The 15,881-nt window shown below is 49.5% G+C and overlaps 1 protein-coding gene across 3 annotated transcripts in view; it reads right to left on the bottom strand.

Annotated features, from left to right (window-relative positions):
- The window catches only part of LOC142776126 (uncharacterized), a 62,372-nt gene that overhangs the window by 21,843 nt on the left and 24,648 nt on the right, over positions 1-15,881 (bottom strand). For 2 of the 3 annotated variants that reach the window (XM_075879164.1, XM_075879165.1), the window contains exons 2-5: positions 15,757-15,872; positions 15,303-15,412; positions 13,650-13,790; positions 3,962-4,026 (exon numbers count right to left, since the gene is read on the bottom strand). In XM_075879164.1, the coding sequence (XP_075735279.1) occupies positions 3,962-4,026; positions 13,650-13,790; positions 15,303-15,412; positions 15,757-15,872 (432 nt within the window). Of the gene's footprint in view, positions 1-3,961; positions 4,027-12,205; positions 12,674-13,649; positions 13,791-15,302; positions 15,413-15,756; positions 15,873-15,881 lie in introns of those variants that run through there. The other variant, XM_075879166.1, reaches the window with a different exon arrangement.

The following is a 15,881-nucleotide window of genomic DNA, read 5'->3' on the forward strand; positions in this document are numbered from 1 at the left end:
ACATTTCATACATCACACGGAGAGAACCTGGGGCAGAAGTACTGCAGGAGTTAAGAGATGTTCGGAGCTCAGCTAGACTGAAAGCTTGGTTATATGCCTCGTTTCTAGTGCAGTTGTGTTCGAGTTTCTGCTTTTATATTCTTGTTCTGTATTTTTGGAAAGTGTCAGCATAGTGGGATGAGCTGGACACCTGTTCGAAGTGTGCACCGAGGAAGTTTGCCTGAGTGTTTACGAGTGGAAGTGTGTGTACTTGTTTTCCTGCTATTCTACCAACCACGTTCCAGACTTTAGCCTCCTGTGTGTATGAATTGATCCCTGACAAAAACTTCTGCCAGCTTTCTCTTCTGGCCTGCCGACGCGTTCTCCGGCCTTGAGACTTTATTTTCTTGAAGGTGTCAAGATTTTCGGCTGTCGGTGAGTTCCGAAGCAACCTCCATGCCTTATTCTGCTCCTTTTGCGCATTACGACACTCAGTGTTCCACCATCCACCATGGGACGTGTCGCTTGCCGGGCAGTGCAGATGTTTGTGGGGTGCACTTGGCTTCTGCGTTAATAAGCAGAGCTGTGAAGTACTGCACAGCTTCATCTATGCTTAGCCCACATATGTCAGTCCAACATAACTGAGCATTGTTATGAAACTGTTCCCAGTCGGCTTTGTGTATAAGCCATTTGGGAATTCGTGGAGGACATTCGTATGATGTTTGTGTACTCAAAACGACAGGAAAATGGTCACTTCCGTAGGGATTATATAGAACTTTCCATTGGAGTAATGGTACAAGTGAAGGAGATGCGATGCTGAGGTCTATGGAAGAGTAAGTTTTGTTGGCAAGGTTATAATATGTTGCCTCTTTCCTATTCAACAGACAGGCACCGGAGGAAAAAAGGAACTGTTCAATGAGACGACCTCGTGCGTCGCAGCGAGAATCACCCCATAGACTGCTATGAGCATTCAGGTCACCAAGGACCAGATAAGGTTCCGGTAGTTGATCTATTACGGACTCGAATTCTCGTTTTTCAAGACGGTGGTGGGGGGGTATGTACAGAGAGCAGATGGTGACGAGCTTGTTGAAAAGAACTGCTCGAACAGCCACTGCCTCTGGAGTTGTTTGTAGTGGTAAATGTGTGCATGCTACTTTTTGATTAACAATAATGGCTACACCGCCGGATGACGCCGCAGCATCATCTCTGTCCTTTCGGAAGAGAAATACCGACGCAAAAAATTCGTGTTTTTAGATTTTAAATGAGTTTCCTGTACACACAGCACTTTCGGCGAATGTTTGCAAAAGAGCTCTTTAACATCATCGAGGTTTCTAAGCAGTCTTCTGACGTTCCAATGTATTATTTGTGTTGCGATGTTGGAGGTAACGTAGGGCTGTGTGTAAGAAAAAATGGGTGTGTCTGCTTCTTAAGCTAAACGTTAAGACTCAAAGAATAGGGTCGTCGCCGGGCCCCGTTATTGCCTTTTTATTTCTTTTGGCGCGCTCCAGGGAGCTACGCCGATCTTTCGGCACCAGGGGTACCATGGTGTCCATTGCCTCCTCAGAGGCACTGCGTGCCCGCATTTGCGAGCTGTTTCGAGCTTGGGGCATCGCCTGGTGAGACGAGGCCTTCATATCGGCCGACCCTGGGGTCTCGTTCACCTCGGGGGGCAAAACCTTTCGTCCTCTCGGGATAGAGGTCGATAGGACCTCCTTTGCTGCTGGGATACCCTGGCTGCTGCAAGAGCTTGCAGCTGCCGTGGGTGTGGCCATGGGGACGAGTGGCAGGGCAGCCTTGGCTGTTCCCACCGTGGGTGGGGGCATTGGCAACCACCTGGGCACACTGTGCCTGGCATGGGCAGTTGCCGCAGGCCGTTGTAGTGCTGCCCCCTGTTGCACTACATCGGCGAACGATGCTTTGTTTGTGAAAAGACCAGATACTTGTTGACGGGCTTTTCGGAAAGTAATGTTTTGTGTGATTTTGATTGTAACAATTTCTTTTTCCTTTTTCCATGTTGGACAGGTTCGGGAGTATGCGGGATGGGCACCATCGCAGTTTGCGCAGTGGGCCCACCTTACACTCGTCTTCCACCTTACACTCGTCTGTGGCGTGTCCTGTGGTGGCACACTTTCCGCAGGTGAGTTGGCCGCGGCAACTCTGAGAGCCGTGACCAAAACGCTGGAATTTGAAGCAACGTCGTGGGTTGAGAATGTAGGGTCTCACATTCAACTTCAAGTATCCTGTTTCGAGATGTTCAGGCAGGGTACTGGTGCAAAACGTCACATTTATGTGTTTTGTTGGGACTTCCTTCTTATCACACCTAATTTTGATTCTTTGTACTTGTGTCACCTGCTGGTCCTTCCAGCCCTCGAGGAGCTCACCTTCAGTCAGGCCAAGCAAGTCTTGATCAGATACAACGCCTCTGGAAGTGTTGAGTGAGCGGTGTGGTGTAATTGAGATAGGAATGTTTCCAAACGATTCTAGTTTAGAGAGGTTTTCATACTGGCTCTGACTTTACCTCGAGGAGGAGATACCCACTGGCCATTCTTGTAGCCTGGTAACCTGGGCCAAGTGTAGTGGCGAGGCATTTGGAAACAACAAAAGGCGAAATTGTTCTGGCGTTCTTTTCAGCAGTTTCACAGTGGATTACATGGTAGCGGGGAAAGGTTTCTTTCAGTTTTCTGAAATAGTTGCAAATTTCTTCGGTGCGCCCTCTCTTCGAGAGAGGACAATCGTGCAATAAAGGGAGAGAAGAAAAAGCCATAAACTAAATATGAGTTCGGCAGCCATGCCAGCCACCCACCATGGAGCCCAACACGGGGACGTGACAAGTCCTAAATTTATATGAGGCATGTCAACGTCAGCTGTACACAGCCGCTATAACCAAATATATTGTGCCCAAGACAGAGCACATACACAAGGTTAACCCTTGCCGCCAGGAAAAATCTGAAGTAAATGGAAGAGAGAAGAAGACATGATAGATTTAAAGACGAGAAAAGACTAAGATGTAGAGAGAGAGAGAAATGGGAAAAGGCTACTACCGATTTCCCCTGAGTAGGTCAGCCCAGGGGTGCCGTCTACGTGAAGCCGGGGCCAAAGGGGTGTGTTGCCGCCGCTGGGGGGCCTTAAAGGTCCAATCACCCAGCATTGGCTCAACCCCCAGGATCCCCTTTTCCCCGGACACGGCAAAGCCACGCACGGCTAGGCGTGGGAGGGAGTCGAAACCCCCCCGTTGGCTCGGGTCCGTGGTGTCGCTACACACCAAACGCCTGCTTGCGCAGGCGCCCCTGCGGGGGAATTTCTGGCGATGTATGTGCTTGCTGCCAACTACTTGACGCAAGGAAAAACTTCAGTCTGTTTTTCTATCCCTCATAGCAGCACCTCCTAGGGCTGACTGCTTAGGTTGGGCCTCTCAAATCCCATGGACAACTGTGAAGTGACTATTCGGAGCAGCCCATCCGATACGATTAATTATAGCTTACAGCGCGAAACACCCGGGCATAAAAGAGCACACGGTACAGCGCCGGACCTTGTCCTTTTCTAGTCTATGTGGGTTCTTTGTGCTGTAAGCCATAATGAATCTTCATGAACTAGCCCAGTGTTCCATCTTGCTTAATTTGACAAGAGCTCGCCGAAGCTGATCCGGCACATGCGCAAGGTAAACCACAAACGGTGACTGCAGGCATCACTTACCGAGTCAAGAGAAAATCGCCTTAAAAGATAATACCTCACAGTAGTCATTTAGTCGTATTCTAGAGACGATCACAAGGTTGTAATGTTACGGTCATCGATTCAAGAGCGCAGCAACGAACAACAAAGATAGATGCGTACCCAGCGAAGATAAAGAGGGAGACATGCACACGCACCACCGCACACACACAATCTTTGCAGCCGATTAAAACACGTTCAGCAAGCTCTAGACAGTGGTTAACGTGTAGCTATGTTCGCAGAGATGAAGAAATTGAAGCATTATCGGGCTTACCTAAATATTTCAGATTTCCGTACCAGCAGAAACTCACTGGCCAGCGCCGTTCTGTTCATGCGGACCTGGGAAGAACAAGGTTCGGATGTTTGGTACGCCCCGTGAATGGATCCCACCAATATAACTATATAGTCTACGTACCAGTGCACTTAACTTTGTTTTTCTACTTCCGTATTTTCATCTACTCACCAGCACCAAGGCCACCACTCATCATAAGCTGGAATGCATCAATGAAGTCAAAAGAGTAAGAAAAGGGCAGAAAGAGAAAATCACAGAATACTCACAGAAATCACAGAATACAGTTGGGCGAAGCATTCGTCCATTTATCTGTGTCTATCTGTCTGTCTGTGCATTTGTCCATCCAGTGAACACTTCAAGTACCGCCATCCAGCTGACATTCTGTACTAAACAAGAAGTGGCTACTACTACAACGACACGGGTCATACGACCCACGGTGTAAAGCGCTTAAACCCTAAAAGTGCATCTCTAGATAACTACAGTAAAAGCTCATTAATTTGACACTCGTTAATTCAAAAATTTGGATGATTCGGACGGCTCTATTGGTCCCGGTCAAAGTGCGCGTTAATATATGGGACCAAACCTTCGTCAATTCGTCAGAATTCGGCTCCGCACCGCTTCATTCGGAGAAATGGTGACGGCTTCTGCTACACAAAAGTGTGGTAAAGCAGCGCTGGCACCACTGGAGTGAAACCGAAACCTGAGTGACATCGCAATAATCATCAACTAGAGGGTGTAATGATGAATGTAGTGGGTCATGCAAATCTCGGCACACACACTGTCAGTGCTAAGCACGAGACGCTCGGTCCGGACTGTCGCTGATTTTGCTAGCTAGGCCTACGCTCCTACCTGGTCTCGGATAACAGTTTTGACTGTCTCCGTTCTATATTATAATTGGTGGAGTTTGCGGGGCCTCCTTGCAATCCTGGAGTTGCGAAGTCGGACTCTACCTGCTGTCATGACCACTGCATCTGCCACAAGCCCTCCTCCTATGGCTTCCCAGGCCATCGTGTGCTCCGGCGCGGTCCGTCAGCGGGATCCTCCCATATTCAGCGGCACTGACGACCACGACGTCGACGACTGGCTGGCTACTTACGAACTCGTGAGTGTCTTGAACAAATGGGATGAAGCCACAAGACTGGCCACTGTCGGCATTTACCTCAGTGGCATTGCCCACTTATGGCTTCGGAACCATGAGACCTACGTTTCCACCTGGACAGCATTCAAAGCAAAGTTCAGCGAAGTCTTTGGTCGTCCTTCTGTCTGCAAACTTCGTGCGGAGCAGCGCCTTCAGTCGAGATCTCAACTGCCTGGTGAGAAATTTACAAGTTACATAGAAGACGTCATTGACTTGTGCAAACGCGTCGATGTGAACATGACAGAGGTGGACCGCATCAAGCATATTTTTAAGGGTATTTAAGGGTATTAAGGGGCCCTGCTACTGTCGCCCAAGTTACCGAGCTCTGCCAAAGCTATGATGAGCTCCGCCGGCAACGTCTCGTCACCCGCCGTGCTGTCCCACATCAGGAATCGATGTCCGGCTTAACTCCCTCGCAAGACCACGTCCTCCTTTCGCAGATCAAAGATTTCGTGCGCGAAGAAGTTGCCCGCCAACTCTCGCTCATCTCTGGCCTACCGGAGCGCAGTGCACCGCTTAGCCCTACTCTACGGACTATTATACGAGATCAAGTGTCTGAGGTCCTTCCTCCGCAGCTGGTGCCACCAGTCAATGCACCATTGACGTACGCCGAAGCAGCAGCACGACCACGACCACAGACGTTCCAAGCGCCGTCTCCACAGCCTGCTCCTATTTATGCCGCCCAGCCGCCACGACCTCCAGTTCGCCGAGTCCCTAATCCATGGTGCACTGCCGACAACCGACCGATCTGCTTTTCGTGTGGTCTACCTGGGCACGTCGCACGTCTGTGCCGCCACCGCCCACTCCACTCACGTGAAAACCTACGTCCATATGAGAACGATTACACGTACACTCAATACACCCCAGACCCCGAATTGTACGCTCCTCGTCCAAGCCACCGACCAGCTCCCGATCGCCGATCTCCTTCTCGACGTCGACGCTCGCCCTCCCCGATGCGCCGACGCCCCCCTACAATCGACGCGGAAAACTAAATGACGCAGTTCCCGAGGCAAGAACTGCGTCCTCGTCGCAAAGCACAAGCCCTCTTCGTTCGCCGCCGAATGTAATTAATGCCGTTCTTGAAGGTGTACCCATACCTGCCCTTATTGATACTGGTGCCGCAATTTCTGTCATCGCCGAAAAAGTTTGCCGTTCAATTCGAAAAGTGACAACGCCTTACTTGGGTTCATGTCTTGATACTGCCACTGCACAGCCTGTGAAGCCTGTGGCCGCGTGTACTGTCAGACTTGTAATTCAAGGACTGCCCTACACAGTGCAGTTCGTAGTACTCCCGCACTGTTCTCATGACATCATTTTAGGTTGGGATTTTCTCTCCCATCACCAAGCCGTCATTGATTGCGCCCGTGCCGAAGTCGCCTTTTGTCCCCTTGGTGATGCGCTACCAGTGCACGATCACCCTTCCGACGCGAAGTTGGTCATTGGTGACGACACCCAAATCCCTCCACGTGCTACTGTCTTCGCACCTGTGTCGTCTTCCACCGTCGTCGACGCTACCGCATTCTTCACGCCTTCCGCTGCTTTCGTTCATCGCCACCTATCACCGCTCCCAACCGCTCTCGTTACTCTTCAAGGTGGTGCGACCAACGTGCCTGTGGAAAATCCGTTCCCATTCACGATTACGCTACTTCGAGGCGAATGTATTGGTTCGATAGAATCATTCGAAACCATCGCTACACTTGACGTTCCTGATGAATCATCGGAAGTCAGCGCCCTCTCCTGTAGTTCCGTGAATGACCCTTCCACTACCGACATTTTCAACCGTGTCATCGACGAAGGCCTAAACCCAAAACAGAGGTGTGAGCTTTTGAGCCTCCTTGACAAGTTTCGACCATCTTTTGACAGTCACAGCGCTACTTTAGGTCGCACATCTACCGTATGCCACCAGATCGACACAGGTAATCACCCACCACTACGGCAGCGACCGTACCGTGTTTCGCCAACTGAACGCCGTATCATCGATGAACAAGTAGGTGACATGCTAAAGCGAGGCGTCGTTCAACTGTCAAACAGTCCTTGGGCGTCGCCGGTTGTTTTAGTTAAAAAGAAGGATGGCAAAATACGCTTTTGCGTAGATGATCGTCGCCTAAACAAAATAACACGAAAGGATGTTTATCCTTTGCCTCGAATTGATGACGCCCTCGACTCTTTACAAGGCGCAGAGTTCTTTTCCTCCCTTGATCTACGCTCTGGGTACTGGCAAGTGCCCATGAATCCGGATGATAGGCCAAAAACTGCATTTGTTACACCAGACGGCTTACACGAGTTTAACGTGATGCCATTCGGGCTATGCAATGCGCCGGCAACATTTGAGCGCATGATGGACACTATCCTACGAGGCCTCAAATGGAACACGTGTTTGTGCTACTTAGACGATGTAGTGGTATTCTCGCCCGATTTTCCCACGCACCTTCGTCGCTTGGAACAGGTTCTACGCTGCCTCTCTGCAGCAGGCCTCCAACTCAACTTGAAGAAGTGTCACTTTGGAGCGCACAAGCTGACCATTCTCGGACACGTCGTGTCGAAGAATGGCGTTCTTCCTGACCCCGCTAAGCTACATGCTGTTCGCGAGTTCCCGAGGCCCGCGTCTCTCAAGCAGCTGCGTAGTTTCATTGGGCTTTGCTCATACTTCCGCCGCTTCGTCCGAGATTTCGCCTCGATCATGGCGCCTCTGACAGACCTACTTCAGGGAGACCGCAATCTATCTGCGTGGTCTCCAGCTTGCGACAGTGCCTTTGCGAAGCTCCGTGAACTGCTTACAACACCACCCATACTGCGTCATTTCGATTCAAGCGCTCCCACAGAAATCCACACAGATGCTAGCGGTGTCGGTCTTGGCGCTGTACTCGCCCAACGAAAGCCTGGTTACCAAGAATATGTTGTTGCGTACGCGAGCCGCACTCTTACAAGAACAGAAGCAAATTATTCGGTAACTGAGAAAGAATGCCCAGCGATTATCTGGGCCATTACGAAATTTCGGCCTTATCTGTACGGCCGCCCTTTCGATGTTGTTACCGACCACCACGTGCTCTGCTGGTTATCCTCCCTCAAAGATCCCTCAGGACGCTTGGCACGATGGGCTTTACGGCTCCAAGAGTACCGACATCCGCGTCATTTATCGCTCAGGCCAGAAGCACGCCGATGCCAACGCTCTTTCGCATTCGCCTGTTTCTACTGATATTGTGAGTTTCTCCATCCAAGACAACTTCCTTCCACTATCAGGACCCATCAACATGGCTGCGGAGCAGCGCAAAGATTCGTGGATTGCGTCTCTGATGGATTACCTATCTGAAACACTCGCCCACCCGCCATCTCGAGCGCTACACCGACAAGCCTCTCACTTCGCCATGCGTGATGGAATACTTTATCGCCGCAACTACCCCCCTGACGGTCGCAAATGGCTACTCGTCATACCCAGGCATCTCCGCGCCAGCATATGTGCTGCTTTCCATGCCGATCCGCAGTGTGCGCACGCCGGTTTGTTTAAAACCTACGCCAGGCTACGTTTTCGGTTTTATTGGCGCGGCATGTACACATTCGTTCAAAAGTACAATCGATCTTGCACAGAGTGCCAACGCCGCAAGCACGATCCTAGCCGTCCTACTGCACCAATGCAGCCGTAACCATGCCCAGTGCGACCATTCGACCGGGTTGGAATAGACCTTTATGGTCCTCTACCATATACATCAGCTGGGAATCGCTGGATTATGGTAGCAATCGACCACCTCACGAGATATGCAGAAACGGCCGCTCTACCAGCCGCGATGGCACGTGACGTTGCGTCTTTCCTGCTGCAACGTTTTGTTCTGCGTCACGGCGCTCCACGTGAACTTTTAAGCGACCAAGGCCGCGTCCTTCTCGCGGATGTTATTCGAGAACTTCTTGCAGAATGCCATGTAATTCACCGCTGTACTACCGCATATCGCCCACAAACAAATGGCTTGACCGAGCGTTTCAACCGTACTCTTGGCGACATGCTTTCTATGTATGTCGCCTCCGACCACACCAACTGGGATCTTATCCTTCCTTACGTATCGTACGCTTACAACACGGCACCTCAAGCGACGACAGGCTTTTCTCCATTCTTTTTACTTTATGGTCGAGAACCATCATCTCCAATTGACACCATTCTCCCCTACCGACCCGACTCATCCGAAGGCACACCAGTTTCCGAAGCCGCGCGGTATGCGGAAGAATGTCGGCAATTAGCTCGCACCCTTACAACACAAGAACAAGGGCTACAGAAATTTCGTCACGACGATGGACGGTCCAACTACCAATTTTCGCCCAACTCTCTTGTTTGGCTGTGGGTGCCCCCCAGTGCTGCTCCTGGTACCTCTACAAAGTTTGTCAGCAGGTACCATGGACCTTATCGCGTCATAGAACAAACTTCCGCTGTTAACTACCTCATCGAACCCCTCACGGCCACTGTGGACCTGCGTCGCCGAGGCCGCGAAATCGTACATGTGAATCGCCTCAAACCATATCACGAACCACTTGTCCTCACGACACCTTAGAACACTTACTTGGCACCATCTTCAGCGAGGGGGGAATATGTAATGATGAATGTAGTGGGTCATGCAAATCTCGGCACACACACTGTCAGTGCTAAGCACGAGACGCTCGGCCCGGACTGTCGCTGATTTTGCTAGCTAGGCCTACGCTCCTACCTGGTCTCGGATAACAGTTTTGACTGTCTCCGTTCTATATTATAAGGGGGCGACCGCAGCGTCACCAAACGTCGGCGTCTTCTTTATTCTCCACCACTGCGAGATGACTGCAGCTCCGACGTCATTTTCCCTTGTGTTGTCGTGTCGGCACCATATCTTCTTGTGGAGTTCTCTTTTTTTTTCTTCCTTTGCGATCGTAATGCCACCACTATCGTGCACTACAATGGGAACGCCGAAAATGCAGCAGAAGTACGAAGCGAAGATTTTGGCAACTAAAGTGGAAATTTCGGAAGCACTGAAGAATGGCGAATCATGACAGCCAGTTCGTTGTAACCAAGTACAACGTGAAGCGGAGGACGTTGGGAACGTACATGAAAAATGAACAACAGACTCGACAAGCCTTCCAAAGCGAGAAGTTTCATGCATCTAGAAAGTGGTTGCGAACCGCAGCTCATCCCCAGTTCGAAGAAGCTTTGCTGCGGTGGATTACTGACTGTCGCAACGCGCATCTGCCTTTGAGCGGACCTCTCACCATGGCGCAAGATGAGAAGTACGCTGCAATAATGAACATTGAATCGTTCAAAGCGTCAGAAGGGTGGTTTGCGAGGTTTCGAGAGAGGTACAAACTTGTCTTCAGAAGTGGGTGCGGCAAAAAGGCCAGCGTTGACGAAAGCGTGACCACCGAGTGGAGAAATGTGAAGCTTCTGGAGCACGTCACCGCTTATAAACCACATGACGTGTTCAATGCAGACGAAATTGCCCTATTTGTCAGAGCTCTGCCCGACGAGACAGTGACATTCAAAGGGGAGGCGTGCATTGGTGGCATAAAGTGCATGCAAAGGATAACTGTACTTCTTGCCACCAATACGACTGGCACGGAGCGCTTGCCACTGCTTGTCATCGGGAAGGCGCATAAACGATGCCGTTTTAAGAAGATCAAAAGCCTTCGTGTCGAGTACATCGCGAACAGGAAGGCTTGGATGACCTCGGACATTTTTCACGGCTGGCTGCAGCAGTTAGGCCGGCACTTCATGTCTAAAGATCGCAGGATAATTATGGTTGTTGACAATTGCAGTGACCATAACTATGCAGCCTAACTGAAGATAAAGTAGTTTTTTTGCTGCCCAACACTACGTCTGCTCTTCAGCCGATGGGCCAGGGTATAATTCACTACGGCAAGTGTAAGCACTGCAAGCATCTGCTAGAGCAAATGATCCTATGTTGAGAAGCTGAAAAGTTACATGAAGAGGACTTATACCCCTGTCACATGGGCACTCGCGAAGACCGTTTAACTCACTCGTCCTTGCGACAACGAAGATGCGGTCCGTGTCACACGACCACTCTTACGCAAACGAAGGTAAACGGAGCATTTTGCAAAGGACGTTCAACGATCTCCTTTTGCAGCGAAACGAGGTACTCTCGTCCCTAGCAGTCTAGAGGTCAGAGAACAATTTCGAGCACTAAGTGGCCGCAGTGAAAGAATAATACATTTTGGCAATATTAAAGGTTCTTTCGTTGTAGTACTCATTCACAACGCGTGTTTGTTTACATATATTTACGCCTTCCAGAGTTCACTTACTCTCAACACCGATGCCCTACACACCGTGCCTCGCGAGTCGGACCGGCTGGCGCCATTGAAAAATATTTTGTCCATGTGTGTGGTTGTGGTCGACGCCGTGTTGACGTTTAAGAAATGACCGACAACGCTGCAACATCATCACCTGCGTCGACGACTGCAGAAATGAGTCATGGGACCCCACCAAATCCAAGAGTAACCTGGAGCGAAAATGACACCTGGGTGTTAATTAGAATCTGGGAGGACCATCTTCCTGAGCTCAGAGGAGAAAAACAACGCTAGAGTGTATGACGCCATTGTCGCTGCTCTTGCACAGAGGGGTATTGAGAACGCGCCGACTAGTGCAAAACAAAACTAACAACCTCACGCAGAAGTACAGGTGAGTTCGCACACTGTTGAATGCATACAGCAGAAAAGCAGGCGTGTTCCTAATAGCCGGTGTGTGGTCGTGTGCTCACCCGTGTAACTTTTTGTTGGCACTTCCCGTAGGTGCTATTGCACGAAGCACATTTCATTACAAGCAGTTAGTTTGAGGGGCTAATTCTGTGTAGACTCCCGTTGCGTTGCGTGACTTTTGCGTGTCAACATTTGTTAGTCGCATACCTACTTAATAGTAATCTTTTGTAAATACCGCATAATGGGAATTCACAAAAAATCAATAGAGAGGAAATTAGAATACTTTTTCGAAAATCAAACAGCGCCAGCTGAGCCCCCTCGCGGCAACTGTTACAACCTTGTCATTGCCGTGTGACACTGCCACAACTTCTCCGTCGAACCCCCTAGGGGAGATTTATGTTGACGGTGTTCAATGGAGCTTGGTGGTGGCCGTGTGACAGAGGTATTTATTACTCGGCGCACTGAACATCATCGCCCACGCGTGAAAAAACACTTCACCACAAGTCATCGCCAACTGTTTTCAGCACAGCAGTTTTGTGAGGCGCAAAGATGTGGCAGTAGCTGACAATGGCATCGACGAGGTGTCAGCCGAGTCCACCGACGATGACTCCCAGACTTTCGATGCTGTCCTTCTCACAGATGTGACCCTTCAGGACTACATTGCGATTGATTATTGTGTCGCCACGACTAGTCTCCTGACCGATGAAGACATTATTAATGTCACGGGCGCCCAGGAAGGCCACGATTCCGACGAAGAGTCATGCGAAATGCAGCCGCGACCTCATTGCACCTCACGGGAAGTCTCAGTGGCCTGAACGTTTGCCTGAACACTCCGACAGCTTGCGTGCTGTTGGCCATTTGGAACAGTTACGTAAGATGGTAATGTCGACCGGAATCTGCGTGAAAACACAGGACGGCAATCATCAAATACTTCAGCAAATAAAGGTATGCTTCTGTAGCTTTATTTTAATGTTTTTCCTGCTTACTCGTTAATTGGGACATTTTTTCCTGTCCCATGAAATCCGAATCAACGAGCTTTTACTGTACTCACAACACCGAGTGTGGTACACCTTTTTCGAAATGGGTACCTGCAACACCAAGCCAGAGGTACCGTAAAGTTACCCCACTCTCCCTTTCAGAAAAATTGATGGTTGCGGGACTGGTTATCGAACAGAGTGCTCCCGCACTGGAGGCGGCGGCCAATCCCTTTATTAAAGCATGGTAAAAATGCCACTTAATTGCTACATAATGCAGGAAAGAAAAAAAAACGACAATTATGTGCAATTAAGCTAGGGCAAGTAAATGCCAACCTCGACAGGCTCAAGGACTGGCCTCAAATTTAAGCACCTATTCGAACTTGCACTGACTTCACAACATTTTTTGCAAAATGCGTAGTGACAAATGCCCGTCCTGTGACCACACCCCACACTCGAACAGATAATAGCAGCTTACACAGCATTTGGCAGACGTCGTAACGCTGCTCATCAAGGTCAGACTCAAATTGGTCAGACCTTCCAAGCTGGTCTTATGACGCTAATTGAAAATCCTTGCCCTAGCCCCAGCGAGAAGTAGTAGCCTGAGGTGCCCTGGACTGGCCGCCGCCATCAGTAATTCCAAAAAGTTTTATTAAATTGAAGTTGTTCCTTTCCCTTAATGGGCCACAAGTGGCCCTCGAAAAAGTTCCCCGAAGAAAAGTTAGCTCTACTACAGTTTTCAGTTTTTCTTGCATGATCGCGACAACATGTAAGGACCCCCTCCCCCCCCCCCCAAGATCAGATCCCTTATATCTATTTCTCTCTCCTGATATGTGTCATACGATATTCCTTTAGACACGTATACAGAACAACAATACATGTGGGAAGAAACACTGACCTCGCTGCTCAGCGACACGACGAGGAAGGCGGTGCCTCGCAGCGGGAATCGAATGGCCGAGCGGCCCGACGGCCACTGGTCACCCCGGAGCTCGATGAGCCGCAGTGTCGGCTCGTACTCCCCGCCCACCTTTAGCGTAGTCTGTGCCGATGGGGGAAAGAGAGAGAGAGAGAGATGTGTGCACATGTATAGTGCCTAGAATACTATCGCACATGCGTCACAAACTGCACAAAATCTGCAGTCCGTGGGTAGATAGATGCCAAATAAGTTGTGCGGAATCCCGCTAAGAGGCGAAAGGGCTATATACAGGATGATCGACAACCACCTGTTTTCAATTAGAAGCCACTGTTCTGGCTATTTCACGCAATGAAATAGCGAGAAAAGAGTCAAAGGGAGCGCAAAAATGGGTCCAGGAGTTGCACTCCTTCAACTCTTCCCTTGTTATTTCTGTGCGCGTAATAGTCACAGCTGTGACTTCTAATTGAACATGAATCGACTGGCCAAATAGCATGCACTTCTAAACCACCCATTTGATGCACAAAAACCACGAGGAAATCCATACGGTTTTTTCAGAAATGAAAGCTTAATTGAAGAAAAAATCTGTCCTGGTGCAATGATCGACCCCTGGACTAACACCTTTCTGGGATGTTGGTGCCGGCTTAACCTTTCAAAACCTTTCATTCATAACAATTCCTTTTGTTACACTTCTGCCAGCTTGCGGGACTACGCAGAACTCATTCGCTATATTCATGGCCTCCAACATTGTGCGCCGGCAGATTGCAATCTCGCAGGCCATGATATATTCTATGTCCATGTGATTTGAGTTTCCTTATTCGCCCTCACGCGGTCGATTGCTAACACCTCTGTTAGCGAGGTTGGCGACTGCCTCTGAAAGGCGCTGATGCCACGTTCGATTATAGATTCCGGAAGCAGGATTAATTTTTCCTCAACTAAAGCTTTGCTTTCGGAGAAATCCATACAGATTTGGTTGTGATTTCGAACTGCAAACGGGCAATTGTGAACTATCCCGTTGAAGTGGATACATCTTGCTAAGCGTGATGCTGCGAAAGAAGCACTTCTCTGCGCACTACAGTACTTAAACATGGCGGCAACGTTGATGTCAGTGCACATCATTGCACTCGAATCACTTTCAAGCTCGACGGTGGAAGTCTTCCAGAAAATTGTAATAGTGATCGATTACTTGTTTCTACGTTTCGGGCACCATTTTGCTCCACCAAACTTAAACACAATGTCTAGTGTTCTGCATATTTTCATTTGAGTTTGTGTACATATATTTAGTCACACACATACATACACGTACTGTCAACAGCAAAATTTTGCGGGATGTGCAGCGCGTGGCGGAGCAGCGGAAAACTGCACTGCTGAGCCACCTACTGCGAGTCGTGACATGCACCATGGTGTTGAGATTATCGGGCACGGCTTCCAAGTTTTAGATCCTCCAGTTTTGCGCCACTCCTCCACGCGCTGCACAACTTGCAAACTTCTGCTGTTGACAGTATGTACACTTAACTTTTATGGAAAAGTAAATACAGGTTGCTCACGCAAGCACTTCCAGTGGTTTGCCACATTCTGAACTATTAAGACTCCTTTGTGAATGTACAAAACAGCGCTTTTGTTAAATATAGCACTCACACCACTCTCTTGCAACCCGCCATTGGCGATAGAGTTGAGGTTGAAGTAGAGCACGCTGCCCATCCACTGTAAACCCGGCAGGTTGTTAGGCCTTGCAGTGTAGTATGGCTCTGAAACGCGGAAAGTTGTAATGTTGAAACATGGTGTTAATAATTACTCGAAAATATAAGAACCACAGTTGTAGTCTTATAGGAGCATCTACTAAGAAATCTTACGTCACGTTTTATTTAGTTGAGCAGTGGAGCCAGAATTCCACGGAGAGGGCAAGAACAATTACGCCACCATTTCGTGGGTATACACTGCAGTGTAGGACATCAGAATAAAACTATATAAAAGAAAATAGGGAGGACATCTTGCTCCTCCAAAACCTATCTGTAAAAGATACTGCTGCGCGCGCACACGCACACACACACACACACACACACACACACACACAGTCTTTGCAAGCTCGTACCGGTGTAGCAGTAGGGCAGAGATGCGTCGACCCCGCTCACTTCGACCAAGTCCAGGGCGAGGAAGTAACGTCGGTTGCGGCGGAGACCAGTCAAGCCGATGTGTAGGCAGGGAAACCTACAGGGA

The sequence above is a fragment of the Rhipicephalus microplus genome, chromosome X (assembly GCF_043290135.1).
Source record: "Rhipicephalus microplus isolate Deutch F79 chromosome X, USDA_Rmic, whole genome shotgun sequence".
NCBI classification, from domain to species: Eukaryota; Metazoa; Arthropoda; class Arachnida; order Ixodida; family Ixodidae; genus Rhipicephalus; species Rhipicephalus microplus.